We start from the raw sequence: 23201 nt of genomic DNA, 5'->3' as shown, positions 1-23201 counted from the left end.
TTGAGCTGGAGTACAGCTGCCACTGGCCCAGGTGCTCCTGCGCTTTGGCTCGTCTGTGCCATCAGGGTGACCAAAGCAGCACACTGGGGGATTCGGGGCCTTCTGAAGGCTTGGGAGGGGTGGCATATTTCGTGGTATGTAACAGGTTCGTAGGGAGACAAGAATGTTTTGGCAAGCGTAGAAATGAGGAGGAGACAGGGAATCAGACAGTATTCTGGCTCAACCAGGAGCTGGAGAGAGGAAGCCACAAAAACAGCCACTACCGTGGTTATTTGGTGTCTTTTTTAATTCTTAGGCTACACTGCTAAGTATTTAGTGGCTAATGTCCAGATTGAGGAAATCAGCCTCTGCTATTGACTCAGTCTTGCAGTGTTGGGTTGGTTTGTAGCACCTCCTGTGAAGGCTCACAGTCCGCTGCCTAGGAAGAAGCAACAGCTTCAGAGAGAAAATCTTGCTGGTTCTTCTGTGCCAGGGAGTAATTGTAAACACTGCAAACACATTCACCTCCCCGCAGGCTTGGCAGTGGCTGTGCTTCCCCTCGCGCTTCTGCTCTGAGGCTTTCCTCAGGTCCCTCGCACTGAGCAGGGTCACAGTCCATCTACTGAGTTCATTTAAGTAGCATCAGTGTCAGTATGTCACAGCCAGTGACTGGCTGGTGGGCTCGTGGCGACAGGAGCCAGAGGCTGTGGGTTGAGGGGATTGTGAGGGTGTCCTGCTGGCTGGCCTTCCCTGCCAGCAGTTTGTAAGCCTTGGGGACATGGAACAAAAGACACTTCCTTTTGTTTCCAGGCTGTAATTCCTTCCACAGAAGCGCTGAAAACCCTTATTCTTACGTTCTGTTCAGTTAAATTCCTGTCCAGCATCAGTTTGTGATCTAAGCACGGCTGCTACAGCCACCCTGGGTGGGAAAATGGAGGTGATGACAGAAGGTTTAAAGCCTAGGGCTGTAGGAGGTGATCTCTGTAATGTGGTTTCAATGCTGCTGCAGAGGTCAGGTCAGCAGGAGGGATGAGGAAGGGTCTTTGCGGAGTGCTGGTCCCTGTCACGGTGTGGTTCAAGCCCCTGGGTGTCAGTGCCCGTGTGCTGTGTGGGCTCTGCGAGGTCAGAGGTGTAGATGGGATTATTTTCTGGTGAGATTTTCCTCATGGCTTCCTGTGGCATGAGCACTTCAGCAGTGAACAACAGGCCTTTGGCATTGGGACATGGTCAGCACTGAGGCTGCACAGAGGAGTTCAGGGGTGTGGGGGTTGCGTGCCAAGGCATTGAACTTGTCAGAGGGTTCTTGCAAGTGAGGAGGTCCACCTGCCCGGGGTTCTTGTTCGGGTTTCCACTAAGAACTGCACGAGGTATGTTGATGCCATCGAAGGGGCGAGGGGGGAAGTTGCACAGCCTTGCATTACATCGGGGGTGCTGCGTGCCCTGTGCCGGCTGTGACCCCACAAAACAGGCACCTTTTGAAACAGGATGGTGCAGCATTCCCCAAAAGCCATCTTGGCTGTGTCCATCAAGGTTGCAGGGTATCGCAGGCTGCTGCCAGCACCATGAGCCCCTTGCTGTATCAGAATCACAGTGATCAGGGTTGGAAGTCCCTTCTAGTCCAACACCCCTGCCAAAGCAGGATCACTGAGAGTAGGTCACACAGGAACATGTCCAGGCGGGGTGTGAATGTCTCCAGAGGAGGAGATTGCAGAGGAGACTGTCTCATGTACATTTGTCTTGATACAGCGACTGGCAAGCTCAGCATTTCCGACGAGCTGGAGCTGGTGACAAGCGTAAGAGGGTGTTTTCCTGCAGGAAGGAGAAAACAGGAAGGTAAGGAGAGCAAGGTAGGATTTGTGTCTCAGCTCAGGCCTTTCAGCCCCAGTGAGTGAGAGCTCCAGCCCTAGTGCCTGTCGCCCAGGGAAAAGGGGTGCGGGGGGGAGTTTCCTTCTTTGCTAGAGAGACACTAACGTGTCCCCTGGAAAACCTGCATGGAAACCCTGCTGGAAAACCAGTTACAGGCCAGCAGCAGAACACTGAACGGGATAATTCTTTTTGTTGCCAAAAATAGTGTTAATTCTGATCTACTGGTGGGGTAGAACAGGTGAAACAAAAGCAAAGTGACATTGTGATGAGACATGTGCATCCAGCAGCGCCGTGGATGCTGCGGGCAGGGAAACGGCGGTTGTAGGACACGCGTGTGCTCGGCAGCTCGTAGGAAGCCCTGCAGTTGTGGGAGACAGGGGTGCAAAGATGTCCTAGAACATTAGAGCTGAGTGTCTCCAGCAGTCTCCATCCTGGAGCTGTGAATGGTAGCGAGGGAAAAGGAGTCGGTCCTATGGGGAAGGCAGTTTGTGTGCAGATTTCAGAGGCTCCTGAGAAAGGAACTGAAGGGCAGCAAGAAAAGGCTGTAGAGAGGCAGTACCAGAGGGAGGTCAGAGTGCTGTTGTCTAAATGTTAGGGTTTCTGGCATATAGTGAAGCTGTTGGAAGACTAAAGTTTGCTCCTGTTATGGTACTCTCTCCTTCACCTGTATCGTTTCTTCTGTTTAAGCTCAGCAGCCAAGGGGAAGGCGCAGAGAAGATGGAGCCAAACTCTTCTCAGAGGTGCCCAGTGGAAGGAGGAGCAGCAGTAGGCAGGAGTTTCTGCAAGGGAGAGTCAGGTTAGGTCTTACAACCCCTTCCTTTCACCGCGAGTACAGCCACACAGACTTGGAAGGGCTTGTCCAGAGTGGCTGGGAAATCTCCGTCCTGGGAGATACTCCAAACTTGACGGGGCAAGACCCCCCCCCCCGAATAAATACTGCCACACCACGTTCTGCTCCGCAGAGCACAAAACCAGGAGCAGGGAGTTTTATCCTACTAGTGCATTGCCAGGTAGGATATATATATGGGGTTTTTTTTTCCCCCATTTGTCAGCGATTAATCCATGGAATAGTATCTTGCCTGCTCTGGTCTGTGGAGAAATCCAGCTGCTCCCCAAGCACAAGTGCAGCCCCCCAGGGTCCCGTTTCCATTAGACTATGCCAAGCTGTAATTTTTGTTACTACTTTTTTTTTTAGTATTATGTAAAAATGGGCAGCTTTAACGGCCTTCCTACTTCATATCAGTTAAACTTTTGAAACATATTCAGGTATCTTTTAAATACTGCTGTGTAAGTCCCTTGTTTAATCTGACATACTCCAATGTACGCTCTTCCTGTGGTTATCCGAGACAGGACTTTAAAGTAAAAGAGACAGTGCATTGTTGTTTTGCAGACTGTTACTGTTTTGCTACCTTAAGCCTCCTGCTTAGCTTAGTTTTGGTAGCTGTACTTAACCCCTTCCCCATCAGATCTCAGCTTAAACCTCTTCATTACTGTTATGCTTATTTATTTAAACCTCCCCATTACCTTTGTGGTCAGACCTGATACCATTGGCTACAGAACTGTGAAACTAATCAGAAATGAAAAATTAAGCTAGATTGGGTTTACTACTGGTTGTAAAATAGCAGCGTAGGAAAAGAAAAGTACAACTGAAGTTACTTGGTCTGGGGAGGGGGAAGAAACTGGAGAACTGAGGAACTTCCTAGAAGTGATGTTTGAACCTGATGATGTTGTTACTTCACCGGTTCTTCCCCACTGGGCAAGTTTGAAAGCTGTGGCTGGAGACCAAGGGGGCCGTCGGGAGCCCACTCGCTCACCCCGCGTCTGAGGGCCTTGGTTTGGCACGGGATGTGCGCTCCCGTGGTGCTATTTTCTTCGAATTTATGTGTGGGAATGAACTCTACGGATTACTGTGAAGCTTTTCTTTAACATGTCAGTGGTAGAATTAACAGGGGCAAGGGGGCGGTGGCTGTGGGTTACCCCAACAGAACGGGGACAGTGCAATTCTCCCCAGGACAGCTTCTATTTCAGCCTCTGCCCATGGGGCACTTTCAGGGTGAATCAGTCCCACGTTTGCTCCAGCAAACCCTGGGGACAGGGTGTCATGGGTACGTGTGGTTACAGGCTGAGGGAATGGTTTTGTGGGCATGTGGGGACTTTGCTTAAGTGTTAGGAGGTTTCCAGAGCCATGGTTACGCTGTTGGGGCACAGGTGAATTTGGGATGGAGAGCAGAATGTTGTTATCCCCTTGGCTTAAGGCCAATTCCCTTTGGCTCCCATAAAGCACTTGCCTGGGCAGAAAGCTGGCGTGCGACAGCTTCCAGGGTTATGTTGTCACAGGGTGAAATGGTTGCAAGAAGTATCTGGAAGTGAAGGAGGAACAGTATCACTCAGGCAGCGTGTGTTGCGCTTGTGTTCGCGTATGTAAAGCCCCAGGAGCACAAAAGGAATCTGCCTTGGTGGCCAAACAGGGACTCTTCTGAATAAGCTCTTTTAAGAGACGAGTTCAGAAGAGAACACCACGCGGCTGTGGGTCCTTCTGGTAGCACAGCCCTCCCTGTGTGCCCCATGCTTAGAGGGAGAACTAGCCATGGCCAAGAGGAAGCTGCGTCCGAGAAGCTAGAGCAAGCTGGCAGAACAGCAGCAAGCTGCTGGTGCTGCATCTGTCTGAAAACAGGAAAGCAACGTGTGCAGATGGCCCCTGAGCCGCTGGCAGCTCAGGCATGAGCTGAACCTCCGGGGAGCTCTGGCCTGGCTGCTCCGAGGCTGCTCCCTGTCCCCTCTTTTCCCCAGCGTCACCTCCTCTTTCCCGCACAGCACTGTGAACATGACACCGGTGGCTCTTTTTAACCTTCCCGAGCTGCTCAGAGTGCAAAGTGCCGTCCTCACGCAGTCACACTGTGACGCCGTGGTGGACGAGCCCGGTTCAACCGAAACGCTAACTCCCACCTGGGGACACTGCTGGATCAGCATGTCCTCGTGGGAGCTGACAACGTAAGTGGCTTCGTGTAGCAATTTGCTAAGCAAATTTGGTTTTGCAATGAGGTAAACTGACAATCAATTTCTAAACTAGAAAAGCCTCACGGAGGGAATACTCAAGTATGTCTTCAACAAGATTTACCTGGCATAACTTTCCATAAAGAGCACAGGAGTTTGGTTTTTTTTCCCTTTCCTTTTGTTTTTTTGAGGAATCACTCCAGAAACCGAGTTGCATTATGCAGCAGCAGACTCACAGGACAGTAACTACCTCTCTCTCTGAGTGCTGAGGTTACCACGCTACACGCTCTTAGCTGCAAAGCTTTTGCTTCCAACAGGTTTGTTTTCCTTACCTCCGTCTTTCAGCGATGCAAGTCTGCTCTGCAAAGTGACTGTAGGAAAATGGCATCTGGCCGGAGCTGGGGGGAAGCATTTTGGGGTGCGTCATCCCACTTTGCCGCCACTTTCTTGCCGTGACCAGCACAGGTTTGCTCCGGGGCCGCGAACGCTCGGGGTGGATGCATTACTTCATGTATTCTGCCAAGGGCCACTGCCTGAGCCGTGGGCCGGGCTTCATGTGCTGGGATAGTTAATGGTGTGGAAGGTAAGAGGAGAATCCATCTCCCTCCCGCCTCCAAGGCGGCAGGAGGAAAAGAATAAATATCAAGCAATAAAATACAAAAACACTTTTCTATGTTGGTCATTCGTCAGCAGATCTGACTCTGCCAATTTCTATACGTACACACACATGGAGAGCAGATCTCTCATGTGAAAAGGTGCCATTTTCTTCTTCTAAACAGAGTCCCTTTCCAAACTAGAACAGCACTTTAAATAAGCTCCTCTTTAAAAAGAAAAAAAAAGAGAAAAAAAAAAAAGAAAAAAGAAAAACAAACAAAAAAAGGATAAACCCCTTTACTGAAGAAATGCACTTTAAATCCTAAGACGCATCTGGCTGTCGCTGGCTCCTGACCCAGCCGTACAGGTAGGCGGCTGCTCCTCAGCCAGAGCCGCGGAGGGAGCGACGCTGCCAGACGCTCCGCAGCAATACCTCCCGCAGCCCTCCCGGCCTGGCGCTGCCCCGCCGACACTACTACGCCCAGGAGCTGCCACCGCAGCCACAAACCTGGCCGGGGCTCAGCCGTGCTGTAGCACTAACAGGGCCAGCACCCGTCGGCCTGTTAGAAGACTTTTGTAATCAGTCAAAAACAAATGACAGAACCACCCCCTCCCCATCCCCACCCCAAAATCCCCACCCTTGCCTGTAAAGAATATTTAAGCCCCGCTTCCAATAGGTCAGAAGTTACACCCAGTTACAACACAGCAGACAGCCCAGCTCGGGGCACGGGGCCCAGCTAAGTCGAAGGAGCAAAGCCACAACGGAAGTTGTTGCTGGGGTTGTGGGGTCTCTTCCGTAACCTGGAGGTGGGGCCCCAGTCAGTTCAGTATTTTTAAGTTTTGGGTTTAGTTTTTGTTTTTAAATCCAGGTTTGTCTGTCCCACATGGATTCTGATCTGAGCTGGTTTGCAGAGTAACCCTTTGTAAGGAAAACTGTGCTGTCACCCTCAACTATTGACCTAGAAACTTGGACTCCTAAGGACAGGTGTCCTAATGCTCAAGACTTACTTTCACAGTTACAGATATTTCCTGCTGTAGTCCTTATTTTTTGGGTTTATGTTTGGTTGCAGTCCTTATTTCAAGGGAAAAAAAGAAAGTCGGTCTTCGCACTAGCCTGCGGTAGGTGGAAGTGCGAGCCTGCTGTGTGTCACGGATTATCAGACTGTTCTTCAGTGGTTTTACAAACTGTTCCCCAGCCAGTTCTCTGCTGTGGCTTTTCCTTGTCCTCGTCCTTGTCCTCCTCCAGTGGGAGCTGGCAGGCAGAAGCTCTTCGGAGGGGCATCTGAGGCTGGCCGGTGCTGCTGGAAGGGGGCAGGGAAGGCGGGGGGGTGGGAGGCAGCAAAAGAACCAGCCTTGGGGAGGGGGGAATAAAGCTGAGGTAGAGGGGACTGTACACTTGCATTGAAAGCAGTTTAGCAAGAAGCGCTCTCCTTGGACAGCTTTAAGAACAATGTGAATGAAAACTTAGCAACTTGGGTAGGAATCTTTGAAAATTCTATCAATGTATACTTGAAACTCTGTTTGTATTAAAACCCCAACAAAGCGCATTTCCTTCTTTCTTTTAACACTGTGTAAAAGAACATTATGCATGTGAGTGGTTTGAGAATTAAATGGTTTAATACTCAGCTCTATGTCTGTGTTGTGTAGCTGACTGGTCTGAGGTTGATGCCGAGTTTCTCTCTGCCGCCTGCTTGGAGCGAGCCACAGCGCGAGAGCCCGGGCCCCGCCAGCTGCTTTTCCTGCCGCCCTCATTGAGCCGCGGCATGAGAGCCTGGGCCCTGCCAGCTGCTTTTCCTGCCGCCCTCAGGGACTTCAGTCCATGGGTTTTGGTTCTTAAACTTTGTCTCAGTGCATCTGCAGGCTCAGCCCTTTCTGCTCCCACCAGCTAGGAAAGCACCGCACACTCCCACTGCCGGCCAAGTGCCCTACCCCCCGACTCCTGGTGATTTCCAAAGTGTTCCCCCCTTTTCTTACAGGGCCCCAGACCTTCTGCCTCACACACATAGCTGCTTTCTGAGGTAAAGTGCAAAACGGGGGAGCACGTTACAGGTCTCTCCCCACATGCAGGGGACCCACGGTTGTCACCCCACAATATGGCAGAGGAGGCGACTCCCCATATCCAGATGCTCCTACCTTCCTACCAGGGAGCAGGAGAGTCCTGCAAAGCTTCCAACTGCTTCCAAAACCAGAGGCAGTGACTGCTTCAGCGTCCTCCAGTGGAGCAGCCACCTTGGGCAGGCCAGAGGTTGGGTCACCACGCAGCACAGCAGCAGCGGGCCAGGGTCCCTCAGCTCTAGAAGGCAACTTGCAGGTGAAATAATCGGATTATTTACAATCCCTTGGGATACTGGTTGCCTTACATGGGCATTGTCACAGCTCTGACGCCCCTACTCTTAGCACAGAGCTAGTTCAGAGCTTACTACTCGGAGTAATTTACTTGGGCTTTCCCTAGTGACAACTTTGCACACGGACATGCCTGAACTGCTGGCAAGCAGAGTGCTGGTGGCTCTTTGTTCCGCACAGAGCCACGTAAGGGTGTTTCCAGCCCAGCTGGCACAAGCCATGTGGCTGCTGCTGATCTACCAACCTGTGCAGCGTGGGCCTGTTCCACTAGAACTGGGGTGTGCGGGGGGAAAGGGATGTTAGTGTAAGCATAGGACGTGACTTGCTGAAAGCCAGCCGCTCAGAGATCAGTTTGTTACACACACATCTATAGGTTTTTAATGTACCAGGGGCTCCGAGTTACAGTTGGAGGGTTGGACATATGAACAACAGCAATGCTGGGGGCAGGTTTGGGTGCCACAGTAGTACTAGTGCCAGAAAAAAACAAGGTTCCCTTTGAACAACGGAGGTGAGGTGCCCTTGGAGCCCCTGCAGCAAGGAGCAGCAGTAACAGCCTGGCTGGATACGGTCCTTTCTGGGGATGTGCACTAAGCAATGAGCCCAGCTGCCCCAGGAGCGGCCCGGGCTCTGCAGAGATACCCTACCACCCCTTGTCCAGAGGCGGAGAAGGGAGAAGCGAGGCCCCGACAGTCCCTTTAGGAGCAAGGATCAGCTATTCTGCCCATGAAGATAATGGTGTTGAGGGCAGCTTCCCGGATGAAAAGCAGGAAGGGCCTGTTGGCATTGAAGATTATTCTGTTCATGGGGAAGGAACGGCCGGAGATGGTGACAGCTGTAGCAGCTGATGCCTCACTGCCTTCTTCGTTCACCTACCGACCGAAAGAGAAGATGGGATTAAGGTACAGGCATTGCACAGCACGCAGAGGGCTCTCCCACCAACCCCCAAAGCCCCAGGTCATCAAGGAAGCGAACACCACAGGCTCAGAGCTGGTTTTTCTTTTAAAACTTCACATTTTTTCACAGCAAAGAGGAAGACACCTCCTGGGATAAACCAAGGCTTACCTCAAGGAAGGCTTTGTGGAAAGCATCAGATACGTACAGGTCTGTACGGCCCTCTGCAACGATACCTGAAACACAGAGCAACAAAGTGGAGAGAGGGTTAAAAACACTCTGACAGCCACTCAAGAACTCCTTCCTGGCCGGCGCTCAAACAGAAGGTACATCTGCACTGTGGCAAGAACATCCCCCACCAGCTGCCAGCTCCTGTGCCCTGCCCAGCTCCATTGCTCTGAATGCAGAGCAGGGTTGCATGTCTGTGATGGGGCTGACTGCAGAGCCCATTACTGACCATAGCAACATCCAAGTACTTTCACATGTTTCCTCCCACCTCCAGCCTGTACCACCCCATCTCCACATCTGACCTGGGAGTCTGGCATTTTCTGGACTGAAGAGATCTTCCAGCCCCATTTTTCTCAGCTTCTCCTTGACACTGAAGTTGTCTTCAATGCGGAAACGAGGGAGGTAGACGGAGAGAGAGACCTCCATCATGGAGTCTATCCACTCCTGCAGCTTCTCTGATGTCAGGTCTTGCTCCACCTCCACCAGCGACGTCCCAGCACTGGGCAGGACCAGCACCATGGTGATATCGTCCCCTTTGTAAGGCAGCTCCAGGACCTGGACTTTGTCCTGGAGGACGGACACGTGGTGGAATTTGGACTCTTGATACATAACTGGGACTTCACAGGACTCGCCATTGGCTTTGTGAAATAAATCCAGCTTTGTGTTTGGAGCTGGGAACTGCGATTTCCAGTGCCCCTAGAAAAGAGAAGGAGAAGAACAGAGACAGCCATGAGCACTGTGTTTAAAAAACGACGACGAAGGAGAAAAAACTACGACGAAGCCGACGACGAAGGAGATAAAACGACAACGAAGAAAAAAACGATGACGAAACCGACGACGAAGGAGAAAAAACGATGACAAAGCCGACGACGAAGTAGAAATACGACTACGAAGCCGACGAGGAAGGAGAAAAAACGACGACGAAGGACAAAAAAACGACGACGAAGCAGACGATGAAGGAGTAAATACTACGAAAATGCCGACGACGAAGTAGAAATCATTTACGACGAAGCCGAAGACGAAGGAGAAACAGAACGACGAAGGAGAAAATACGACGGCGAAGGAGAAAAAATGACGACGAAGCCGACGATGAAGTAGAAAAAACAACGACGAAGGAGAAAGCCCAGGGAAATGGGCTGCTCCCCCAGCCTTGTTAACCATACCTTAAAATAAATGGTGTTGACCAGGACCAGGACAGTGAGATCATCAATGCCTCCTTCTGGGATCACTTCTGTAATGCGCTTCTCTGTCTTATTAGCCACCCACTCATTAATGATCTGCCTGGAAAATTCTGGCTTTTCCTGAAGGAAGAGACCCAAAAAAAGGAAAAGGTCAAGCTGAGGCTTCTAAACCCCTGTTCCACAGGGGACAAATCATCAGGGTGTGTGCTTGGGAGGACGCAGCTCCCAGCATCGTGCTGGGGCATTGAGGAAGGAGGAGTGGGGAAGTGACTGTGGTTAGGGTCAACTGGGGCAAGAGGAGCTGCATCCCATACTCCCTCCTGCCTGCACTGATGTCCCACATGCCCAGAGTGGGGCACTCCCTGCAGCAAAAGACAGGGACACAGCAGAAGGAGCAGGACAAGGGGGAGAAAACAAACCAAAGAAAGAAGAATCCCAAGGAGTTCAAACTCACTTTGAAGTTCAAGGGCCAGAGTTTTGCTCCATAAACTATTTCACTGATGTTCTGATAAGTCTCATTAAAGACCACAGATTTCTCCCCAAAGAGGCGGTTGGCTGATACCAGCTCTGAGGATTTATTTGCTTTCTTGTAAAGCCGGCAGTTCAGCTTGGCAAAGAAGAAGTGGATCTGGTCAGATGTCTTCTCTGAAATGGTGTCAAAGCGAAATACCTGGAGGAGACAAAGAGCAAGAAGGAATCCCTGAGCAGGTTCCTGTTCTCCCACAACTCCCAGGACCCACAGCAACTTCCCCAGAAAGGAAGGAAGGAGTAAAGATTATGGAAATGCAGGTCACTGCTCTGCCCTGCCCAGCCCAGGCTGTGTGGGTGATGGAAGGTGACCCAAACACTGCAGGATCTGTGAGGACAGTGGCAGTGGGGACAAGTGGAGCGGTCGCAGGGAGAAAGGCCCCTCCAGGCTGTCTCCCATCTGTGAGGAAGGTATGGGCAGTACCAAGCCTCATGTGCCAAGACGAGCGTCAAGTGGGTCCGACCCTGAGACAAGCAGTTGGACACACAGGGAGTTAATAGGTCCCATGGAAATGCCTGTCCTCAGGACCACCTCTCAGTCCAGGACCAGAGCTCTCCTGTTATGAGCCACGGCTGGAGGAAGAAGCTCCCTGCTTGCAGGCTGCCATGCTGGGGAAGCTCAGCCCTTTCTGTGCTGCTGCAGCACTGCCCAATGCAAGAGGTGGAAGCTATTCAGTCCTGGCTGGGCTCTCAGACTGCTCTTAGCTTACTACAAGGAGGCCCTCGAGAAGTAACTCATGTTCCTGTGCTCCCATGGGAGCCAGCTGGACTGCAGGCTGTCACACATGTCTGATTTGTGCCCTGAGAGGCAGAATCTGAAAAAAAAAAACAACCTTTCCCAGCATGACTTGGTGCCACAGCTTTTCCTGCTTTTTGCAGGTGAAAGGGCTTAGCTACCTGCTCAGCCATGTGCCTGCCCAGTCTGCAAGTAACAAACTGTTCCCATTTCCATTCCCCATCTCTCAAAGGGGCTTTCTTTCCTCCAGATGGGACCTAACTTCTCACACCCAAGAAATCCACCCTGATCCAAACAGGGAGTCATAGGAAAGAGCTGGGATCAAAACAAATCCAAGATAAGCAGCCCACATACATCCTTCCCATAGGATTCTATAAATAAAGGTCTCCCATCCCAAGCTGGGGAGCCATCCTGACCAACAGAGCCCTTTAGCAGTGGTTGCCCACCGTCACCTTTGCCACCTGTCAGACCCCAGTGACAGGTACAGAAAAGGGCTGAGGAAATGTCACCGACCTCCATGAGCTGCTTGAGGGTGCTACCACAAGCTCCGAGCTTGGTCATGGCGAAGGCTGTAGAAATGCTGAGGGGTGACATGAAGATGTTATCCCTGTTGTCCTTGGAATCGGCCAGGTACTTGTAGAAGACAACTGCAAAGCGGGAGTTGGCCTTTGACAGCTCCCAGACACGGGGGTTAGTTGACTCTGGGAGCTTGACCTTCCCTGGCTCTTGCCCCTCATTCTCCTGGAGCTTCTTCTCGGGGTTGCGGTAGATGCACATGGGATTCACTGGGATGTCGCGTGGCTTGGCGGTGCAGATGTCTTCCACGGCATAGTGCTCGGGGGCAGCCAGACCCCAGACACTGAAGAGACACAGCACAAAAAGACGCATCGTCCTGAAACACAGAGAGAGCCTGCTTATAGGCACCAGCCAGCCCAGAAAACCCACGCTGTTGCCACGGCCCTGTTTCAGCCATCAGAGTGACGGGAGCCCCACAGACTTCTCCAGTCATCCCTCTGTCCTGTAGCTGCAGTATAAACCAGGACAGACCGACACTGTCAGTAGGACAAGCACACCTCTGAGCACACACCGCTTTTTGGAACACCTTGCTGAAAAGGGTGCTTTACCAGAGCCCTGGCTGCCCTCTTTTTTAAGCAGTGCTTGGCCCTGACAAGCTTGTACAAGAACCTGTGAACATCTGAGTCGTCCCTGTGGCTACCTCGAAAGGACCCAGCCTGTACCGCATGTCCCCAGGCCTCCTGCAGCAGGAGCTGCACCAGCTGCCAAAGCCACCGCTGCCCTGATGCAGAGTCCATGTGCATTTACACTTCTCCACAGATCCCACCCCTCTTCCTCATTGGGAGAGGCCCAGGTACCCCAAACTCAGCAGACCAGATGGCCTTAAACAAAATGGTTTTGACTGTTTCCTTCTGCTTTCTTCCAAGGGAATCTTCCTGGTTTTCCCAGTCTCCTTTATCCCAAGCTCCTCCGTTCCCTTCAACTCCCATCTGTGCTTTTAACCCACCTCAGCTCCACACTATTTAAGGTTCTGATGCAGGAGTTGCCACAGCAAGAGAGAGAGCTGATGAGGAAGAGCTCTCCAGGGCACTTGGGCCCTTCCCACACGGAGCATCTTTAATCACTAGTAAGCGTACCATGTAAGCGTGCACAGCGTAGCTGGTGCACCACAGCTATTCCTGTCCAAGGATCCCACCACCCCATGGCAAACTGCCTGTCCCTGGTGCCTGAGGTGGGGAGGCCAACATTAATAACCACGTTTCAGCAAAAGCAGGTCTCACACCCCCTCACCCAAGAGAGAGTTTGCATTTTCCAGCTTTGCTGAAGCAGGGGATGCGCACATGCCGTCAGGTCCGGCGGCAAAGGCCTCCCTCCTCAGCCAGCCCAGGGCTGGTGAAGCAGCACACAAGATTCCCCACACGCTGTGGTTCTGAGATGCCCTCTACATGACTCTGGGTTGAGTCTGTTCACACACCCCATGGGAGGAAGCTCACAGACCGCAGCCACAACAGCTCGGGAAACAGCTATTGGAAAGGCCTGGCAGCCTGCCCAGGACTTGCCTGAAGACTTTTTTTGAAGATCTAACTTGGGAAGGTCTCTGCCTGCCCCCACGTACTCGTACTCACTGCCACAGCCACCAGGCACCACCTCCTGAGTAACTAAAGGAAAGATCAGCCACATTTAGCACTGGTGATCTCCGGGTCTGGGGTCTTGCCAGCCACTGGTGGGAGGAAAATGGGAGTGGCTCAGCAGCCGATGTGGGATGCGAGAGATCTTGGGGTTCTTTCACAACCCCCTCCCTGGGCTCTTGGGCAATGACTTCATCTGGGCCCCAGCTCCTCAGCGAACGCAGAAATGACCTCATTTGGCACCAAGACAGCGCGGAGCCCTAAGGGGCCCCTCTTCAGCATGTGCTAACAGCACAGCAACCAGCACTGCAGGAAAACACACCAAACGAGAGGCCCTGGCTCAGCCACCACTCCTGGTGGTAACAGCAAAGAGAGTTCCTTTCAGAAAGTTTAGGGTGGACGCTACACCACCCAGGGCAAAAAATAAATACTCTAAAAGTGGAAGGAAGTTGACTAAATACAGAAACAAAACACATCACCCAGGGCAGGAGGGCAACAGAAAGGAAAACTATTCAAACAATGGAAAGCACTCCAGGATGAGCTGCTCTTCCAAACCTTTCACTTCTACAGGAAAAAAATAAAAATCAGCCAGCAATAAGGCAGGGACACTCCTGCACTCTGCAGCCCCAGGGTCAGGACTGGAGCAGCCCTTCACTGCCTGCCTGCAGCTCCCTGCACCCACATTTCATTCCCCTGGCAGGAGGGACAACCTCACCATGGTCCCTTGTCCTGTCAACTCTGGGGAAAGGCACATCCACAAGCATGGGCTGGCCTGCCTGCACAAGCACAACTCCTGCTTCTAGCAAGAGGGCAGCAGGTCACCGTGTCGGGTGTCACAAAAAGTGCTGGTAATCTCAGTTTTAATCTCACCCACAGGAGTGGGGAGAGCACCCCATCTTCACCCTGTCCTCGTTAAATGAGAAGCACTCCCTGTGTCTACTTCATGGTAAAGTCCTGACTTCCTCAAATCAGAAGATGTAGGGCTTCACATCAACACCTTAAATCCAGTTTATCAGCCACTCAGTCAACCCCAACATACCCAATCCACAGGCTCAGCGTTCCCTGGGAGCAGGGAGGTGTGAGCTATCACCCACCCGCAGAGGCAGCGGCTGCTCTTTAAAGCAACAGCCCTATTCCCTAAGCCAGCTCTTCACTGAAGCACTCAGACGAAAAAACACTCCTCCTCCTCCCTCCACAGCCCTTTGACAAGCCCTTTTCCACCTGGAAGGATCCCAGCAGCATTGCCTGGAAAGGGTTACTGGCAAGGAAGAGGGTAAAAGTTAGGAAGGGTTCATTTCCTCTGCTTCACCCCTGTAAGGAAGTGCAGAAAGCCACAAGACAAGTTGCTGACTCAGCTGTAAATCAGAAGGCCCAGGGCAAGCATACAGACTCCTCTCCCCATCCCACGCCCGCTGTGTGACACCGCCGGGCTCGCACAGCGCAGGCTGCCCCCATCCCGCCGCTGCCAGCGCCGGGCGGAAGGATGACTAACTGCAGACCCACGGCTCGGCCTCCAGCACCCACCCCACTGAACCCACCGGTGCTACCTATGGCCCACAGCACCAGTGTGGCGTGCTAAAGAGGCCAGAAAATGTTAAGTAGCTCAAGCTATTTGAAGATTGACTTAGGCTCTTGGGAAAAAAGGCTTTCCCTGTCCCTCTACCCCCCCAAAAGCAGAGCACAAACCAAGCCAGCAGGTGCTTTTTTACAGCCAGGCAAGAGATCATCGATTAGTCAGGACAATCTGACGTTACAAGTTGCTGCTCACACCCTGAAGCATTGCTACAAGTCAGAGATAAAAGCATGGCATGTTAGCTGTCCAGCAGCAAGCCTTGGTGAGGGCACAGACAGGGAAGCCCTCTCAGAATGGCTCCTCAGGGCTGTGCCCAGTGAGGAAAACACTCTGGCTACAATTAAAATTCACAAAGGGAAATGAACCTGTGACGAGGAGTTAATTAACAATGAAATATTAGTGGAATCAGTCTCTCTTACCTGCCCCCGTACCTCCAGCCTTCTGCTTTGAGGTTGTAAGTGCAAACTGCCAAGGCTCAGCCTTGTTTGAGCCCAAACCAGTCCAAAGCAGTTTTCCCACTAGATTTCTGCGCTCAAGCAGGGGAGGGTGGGAGGGGAGTAGGATGCTGAGGCCAAAGGCTGATGACCGGCTGCAGAAGGTTAAGCAAAGAGCAGAAAAAAAGGAGGGGAAAAAAAAAAAAGGAAAAAAGCGCAATGTTTAGTTTGAAAGAGGTTTTAAAGGTCAATCTGACAAGGGAAAGTTTGACCACCCACGCCATGCAAGTGCCAGCTGCCTTCAGCTCTTGCCAATAGAAAATTAACTGCTCATAGCATGAAAAACCCTATCAACCCCCCAAGCTTTCAAGAGTTCAAATAAAAACATAATGACCTGAGGTGTTTGTGTCTCACTTGAGTATCTCATAGCTCTACAAAACATTTCCCAGCCCCAAATCCCCTCACCCCCCTTTCCCAGACAGACATAAATTGGGAGAAACTGGCCCAGTTCACAGTCCCAGTTTGAAATACATCCCCTCTCTGCTATCCTCACCTTCCCATCTGCGCAGCTGGGAGGCTGAGCTGCACCAGTATCCCCCGCTCCACCTCCAGCCCACATGTAGCAGCACTGGGAGTGGGACAGAGCAATATAATTTCAGATCCAGGCTGCAGCTGCTCCTCAAACTCTACAGCACTGCCTCCTGAATGCCAAAACCCAGGAGCTGGCTGGCCAGGCACTGAAGCCACCCTGTTACAGGTCTCCGGTAACAGGCCAGGTCTTAATGGAAAATGCAATTGTGAACTGGTTTGCTGTAGAGTAAGAGATTTTCCAGTAAGAGCTAGAACAAAAAGGGGACGAGGCTGTGGCAGTAAGTGGCTGTGAAAGAAAGGACATGCTCTGGTCCCAGCTTTGTCCTTGCAGGTTCCCCTCTGTAGCCGGGCCCACAAAACTGCCTCTGCCCAACGTCCCATCTTCTCGCTCGCTCCTTAGTTCTATAACCAGGGGTATCTCCATGAAAAGCCAGCACAAAAGCTACAGGGTGCCCTCTGTTATATACACAACCCCCTCAAAATCCCCCCCAAACCCTCCTGCAGATAATGCCCTCTCTGAGGACTCCCACACCATACCTTGCTGCTCCACAGGGACGGTGGTTTAATTTTCCCAAGGTAACTCCCAAGGGAAAGGTCTGAGGGTCTTCATGGGGGGAAATTAGGGATTCTCCACCCCCAGCAGCAGGCAGACATCCAAGCTGAGCTTTCTGCTGCCCCAATGCTTCGGGCAGTTTAATGCAGTAAAACACAAGAGCAACTGCTGCTGGTATTCTGCACATCCCTGGATGGAGTGAACATGACTGAGCTCTCACCAGTGTGATGAAGTGTGCTGGTACTGTGACTGCATGCTCGCTTCACTGGAACGGGCCCAATGCCTAAAACAGCCCAGAAACTCTTTGACAGTGGCCTTGTTAACAGTGAGGTCACGTCCACTGTTGAAGCTGTAGGGATACACAAGCTGCCCAAGCCATACCCTTTACAAGGGGGCTGATACACACCACACTCAAACATATCTATTTAAGCAGCACTTTAGTACTGGTTCAGCTGAAAGGAATGAGCCAGCGCTTGCACCTCGGCAGAGCCAGGCCTAAGGAAGCATCCCAAATGACAACACACTAACACGAATCATTATCTACACCTTGACCACTCTAGCACAGGGACCGTTTTTGCCCCAAAGTTGCTGTTCATGGAGCTAGAGTAGGGACCAGGCTCACAAAATCACCAGACCCCAAAACTCTACATCCAGCAGCCTCTGGCAAGAGGGATCAGGCATCATGGCTCAGTTTTAGACTCACAGCCCCAGAGACAAGGAGTGAGCATTCAGTCACAGGTAGAGCTGGTCACAGTAACAGCTCCAGATGTCCCAGCCAGGACAGGGAACCCTTTTGCTTTGGGGTGTCCCTTTCCCAGGTGCCGGTGGAGCTGTGGGGTATGGCACACCCTGCCTCCCACCTCTGGAGGAGCATCACAAGCTCTGCTCTTCAGAGGGAAGAGCCTACAGTGGTGTACAGGGGCAGGGGACAGCACGCTTCCTCAACGATCTCACACTGCCCTCTGAATCACCCCGTTTTCTGGAGAAGCAGCAAACAGCCCTTAAACATACCTGAGTGGTGAGCAGGATGGAAAGTCTGCTTAGATTTTGGGTTGTGCTTTGGGTGCCTGCTGTAGAGCTTTATGGTGATGCAAAGGGAGGAAGATTCAGGTGCTCACAGAGCCAGACCAAGACTCCTGTGTTCTGGGCTGGTCTTTTGCAGCTTTGGGAATCCATACCAAAGAGAAATAGAAAAGATTTCCAGCAGCTGCCATCCACTTGGGCCCCAAGTCCCCTATTTTCCATACACCAAAACCTCCAAGTTTCCCCAAATCTCTGATGATGCTGAGCAGCCACCACACTCCCACAGGCATCAGACTTCACAGCACTTCAGATCTTCTTCAGAAGCCAACCAGTGCAGAAACAGGAATTTCACCAAATAAACCGTGAGTACCCGAGCATCCTGGTCCCTCGGACTAGTGAGCAAAAGGGGAAGGAGACCATCACCAACTAAGCCATCCACCTGGATCGCCCAGTAAATACAATTGCCTTCACAGGAGCTGCATGCTTCAAGCCAGCCAGGAAGAAAGTACTACTGTGTGGAAGCCTGAGGGTGCCTAAAGGTCACCAACGGATGGCCTTCAGCCCAGCAGAGCACACAATGGACCCACAGCGCCTGGGCTCACAAGTAAAGATGCAAATCATAAACACACATGTGAAGTCCCAGGGCAGGTGATCATGCTCACCTGGGAGTGGGAGTTATTCATCCCACATGACACTATGTTCAGCCAGTCTTGCCCAGCTAGAAATGGGAGAAGTGAAAGGAGAAGATTAAAAACCCACAAACCAGACTGTTCTGGCTTTAAGGCAAGTTCCAAGGCAGGCTCAACATCAGAGACATGCTGCTCACTCCTTGCTCTGAAGGATTTTATTCTGGGCTTTTAACACGTAGACTTTCATCTTTGAGCAGAATAAGCCATTTCTGCTAATTGGGCATCCCTTCTGGTTCACCTCTGTCAAACGTGTGAAGAAGGCCCCTGGCTTACAGGCAGAGTGGAACAGAGCAGACCCCTGAACAGAAGCACACATCTTCTACGCAGTTTGACATCTCTCTGGCTCCAGCCTGGCAGAGCACACGCACACTGTGGTCTGGAGAAGGCCTTACACAGCCCGTCTTACACCTCACCCAAACTGGAGAAGAACACACATTCATCCCAGACAGAAAATGAGATCTCTTTCACAGTGGTCTCCATTCATTTATCATTTAATATAAACGCTGACAGAAAAGCAGGTAAGACCTTGCAGACACTTCCATCTATTTACAAACTGAGTAGTGAAACACCACCTTTCCACTTGTTATTTTGTTGTCTCTGCAACTCAGAGGACCCTTAGACACTGTGTAGATGCAAGATGAGACCAAGTCAGCTTTAGAAGGGAGAAAAGCGAAGTGAAGAGGGAAGTAGAAATAGCATTTCCATGTATGGCTTTTTCTATATAACCACCACATGCACACACAAATAGGTCTCCACTTCCATGTTCTTAATACAAAAGTGACCCTGATGGCTCTGTACTTCTTAAAAAAAAAAAAAAGGACCAATACTGACTTTCTGATGTCTGGGTCCTGTTGCCTTTTGCAATCCACTCCGTCCCACCTCAGTGTATAATCTAGAAGGCTTTTCTTTCAAGTCTAAAAGGTACGTTGCAGGAGTAAAGCCTGAGGAATGGAATCTAGCCAAATTTCTTCTACTGGTTTTGTCATCTCAGAGTTTTCCAAAAAGGTCGTAGAACACCCACCCTTTCAAGGAAAGTGATCTCAGTGCCTTGCGTGCCCCTGAATGTCTCCCCCCTGGCCAGGCTTGGACAGGGCTTGAAAACTCCCTTGAACTCACAAAGAATTCAGCTTATGGGATTCTTCTCGTAATGTTCTACTTCACCTCCACTCCCATTAACAATGTTTTGATAGTTGCAAATGATGAATACTCATAATATCAACCCAGAGTTAGCCATTCCCATAAAGGCTTGAGAATATTTTTTTTATAAGGGAGGGAGTCAGGAAAGGAAGAAAATAGCTGAAGGAGAAGAAATGCAAGAAAAGAATCAGTTCAGGCAAAGAGGATTCACAACAATCTGTTTAGCACTGATTGATGAGAACAGCAGACAGGGAATTTCACTTATCCAGGATCCTAAAGAAATCCCAGAAATAGCTTGTAACCTGACCCAACAAATCTCATGGTCTCCTTTATTACCTAGGCTATTCCTTTTATTTTATTGTTAAATATACCTCTGCAGGGCACAATCACATACAATCAATACGATTGGAAAATTACATGAGCTCTATCCCAAGCATATATGCACCAATGTTAAAAAGTTATTTAAAAAAACCCAACCTAACAAAAAAACCCCCAAATTAAAATAAACTCCACCCAAAAAGGTGATAATGACTGCAGAATGTCTTGGGGAGACTTGTACAGAACTAACAAGGTCAAAGAAAACTAGGCTTACATAAAGAAAAACGTCATCTCAAGAGAAATCCCACAACTGGAAGTAGATGATTTCAAAGAGGAGGTGGGAGCTGTCATGTAGATCTCAGAGCTCTTCCTCCCTCCTCTCCCATGTGTGCCTGGCCTCACCTTCTCCTCCCCACAGCACAAATACAACGGGGAAGAGCTCAACCTTCTGCTACCAGTTACAGAAAATGGGGGACAAATAAGCCACAGCACAGTTGCTGACTTCAAGGAAAGCTCCTCTTAGCATAGAGGTTGCTTACACAGCAAGCAGAGGCAAAATGGGTAATGAGAACTCCTTAAAATCAGAGAAAACAGTGTCACCTGATGTGGGAATCTGCCCACAGTAGAGCAACTTCACACTGGAGAGGCTGCGGATGGCAGGTACCAATTGTGAACTGCGCAGCAGTGGTGACCCCAACAGGGTTTTTCTTCTCTCTCAGGCTGCTTTATGTGTTTACAGAACACTGGTACCAGTGAACAGCTCAAAATGAGAGGTCAGTGCACACATCCAGTTGTGGGATCCATCCAATACACGGTCTGGTTTGGATGCCAAAGACTTGTGAGGACTGCCTGCCAGAGTTACCTGTAAAACCTTTTAACATTACAGAGCAGCAACGAATTTCTTACACATCAAATACTCCACAAGATTTTCTCTTTTGCTTACAGATGTATCTTCCCCACACACATTTCACAGGTAATTCCACCATTGCTAAAGCTTTTTCTTTTCAGAGATGCTGCACCACCCATTGCTTCCATCTTTCCCAAGACTGCATTTTTCAAATGGAAGTTAATTGCCCTTTCCTACAGCTTCCAGATCTTAAAAATAAGCTTCCCAGAATATGGAAACATCCAACCTGTATCTCCAAGGACACCCACCTCACTGGATGAAATGAGGCACCTAACCTTTCCCAAATGCTGAACACCTGCCAGTCTGCACTAAAATCATACACAATCTCACAGGAATTGCAAAGATTGCCTAGGAAAGATGAGTTACTGGTTACCAAGCTACAGGCACCCAGTTTTGATTATTATGGTCACATATTTTAAGCTTCAAATGACCAGGGTGTTCCTGATGCAGACAAGTCCATATTCCCACCTGCTCTTTTCCAAAGGCGCACCCTGTTAGCTTACCATAGTGTTCAAGGTTTCCATGGCATGGTATTAGACCTGCCACGGGGAAATTAAGAAGAGAGAAAATGAACATTAAGTCTGTTCTCCTTTACCTGTTTATCAAGGCTCTACCTGCATCACAAGGAGTGCTCTGAAGACTGTGACAACACTAAGCAGCTACGTTCTTCCTACACAAGAATAAAGACCACATGTTAACTGTGTAAGCACACTGTGCTCGGGTAACATTCCCCAAAATTGCCTACTAACCTTGTGTGATTTGTACTAACTTACTCTAAGCCTCCCTCACCCCCTGACATTTCAACAGAGAACACTGCAGTTGGTAACAGTTGAGTATGGAAAAGAGAACCCCCAGTGAAGTTTTTGACATGTCCAATATTTGATCTGGGAGCAAATCCATGTGTGTCAGACTCCGCGCTGGTGTACATACCAGAAGTAACCACCACCCAACTGATAGCACCAAGGCTACACCTAAAAGGTGGCTCAGAAGAGCTGCTTTGCTTTCCTCAGAGTACATATCTACTCACCCAAGGCAGGTGTTTTTCAGTTCAGGTCGCAATTACCACTTAAGACACCTCAAAAACTTTTCCTTCTCTTTTTTTTTTTTTTTTTTCAACCAGAGGAACTGACACAATGACATTTTTGGGTGTTTTTCAATTAACATTACCCACATCAGGAGGCAGAAACAGGAAGAGTGTGTTTTGGACAGTGATCTCTGACAAAAGCTTGAATACAAAGGTAACATCATGCCTCAGCTGTGCTCTGTGTTCCTTCTACCTATTCTAGGACTACAAAGACTTTTGTACACACACAGACACGCACAAAACTTGTACACAGCTTAATATGGTTTTGTTTCCCCCCAATTTTGGAACAAACAGGCTGAGATGACACCCCTGCTCTTGAGCCTCCTGATTACTAGCACTGAGTTTCTCAGACCACAGAAGCAGGTCTGAAATAGCTAGTCAACCAAAGATTAACTTTACGGTGGGTTCTTTGTATAACTGTGCTGTCAGCCTGATTCATCACAGTCCAGATTTCTAAGTGGAAATGGCAATGGAAACAAGGAGTTCTGCTTCTCTGACTTACAGATTTATCTCGGAACCTAAACACCTTAAAACAGTCTGCAAGAGTTTAAGTTAGATCAAGGAAGGGAAACGAAGCGGCTTTCAGGTATTACCAAGGAAAAGCCTCGCTCCTAGTCCTCTGTAATAAAGCATTTTACCCCCTTTACTTGAATGGTGCTGTCAAGAGACAATATCATCATACAGGTTTGCTTCTTCCACATCTAATTTAATGTAATGCTACAGTTTGACAAGTCTTTTCAGTTCCAATGGGCTTAAAAGTCAGTCACATCTGTAACACAGATTTTTTTTTTACTGCAACTGAAGAGATTTTTAAATCAGTATTCAATTTAGATTTAAACACTTAAAGACAAGGCTTTGTGATTATATAAATTTTATGTTCCTCCTCCCTCTCAAAATGAGCCATTCTGTCAGCTGAGAGAACACATGAGAGACCGAAAACGTGTCAGAACACCCCAGATACATCTCAGTACATTGCAAATCGTACGGCTACATGGAATGACTTTCCACAGTTCAATGCATGGATAAGGCTTGACAATCATTAACTTCTGTAAATTGTTATTAGGATAATACAGTCAACTCACAAAACCCTACAACGATTTGACAATCAAAATGGCTACACCAGGAAAAAAAACCAAACAACCAAAAGAGTGTAAAGCACAAGTCTTTGGCTCTCCTTTAAAGAAAAACAGCAGTTTACCATGTTTATACAGCTCCCCCGTTTGCCTACCAGTAGGGGCAATATCACATTTGTGCATCACTGAGTAATAACACCATTAGAAAAGGCAACTTCACAGAAGTTATTGGCTAAGCGAATTCATTTGAATGCTCTGTTTTGAGGCAGCAAGCTGTCACTGTTACACAATCAGGGAGGGTGAATGGGCAAGCCACAGAAGGACAGAAAGGTATG

The 23201-nt window shown here is 49.8% G+C and overlaps 1 protein-coding gene across 1 annotated transcript; it reads right to left on the bottom strand.

Moving 5' to 3' along the window:
• Window positions 1–8123: 8123 nt before the first annotated feature.
• Window positions 8124–12228, bottom strand: SERPINC1 (serpin family C member 1; the record flags this gene model as incomplete). Its single annotated transcript, XM_084266126.1, has 6 exons — window positions 8124–8645; window positions 8839–8903; window positions 9198–9591; window positions 10059–10196; window positions 10531–10746; window positions 11854–12228. The coding sequence occupies 6 exons, from the start codon at window positions 12226–12228 to the stop codon at window positions 8472–8474; spliced, it is 1362 nt and encodes a 453-aa protein (XP_084122252.1). The 3' UTR covers window positions 8124–8471.
• Window positions 12229–23201: the final 10973 nt, after the last annotated feature.

Source organism: Gallinula chloropus, assembly GCF_964237585.1.
Source record: "Gallinula chloropus genome assembly, chromosome: 6".
Taxonomy (NCBI): domain Eukaryota; kingdom Metazoa; phylum Chordata; class Aves; order Gruiformes; family Rallidae; genus Gallinula; species Gallinula chloropus.
Note: the sequence above shows the minus strand (reverse complement) of the source record. Positions and strands in the feature narration are given on the sequence as shown.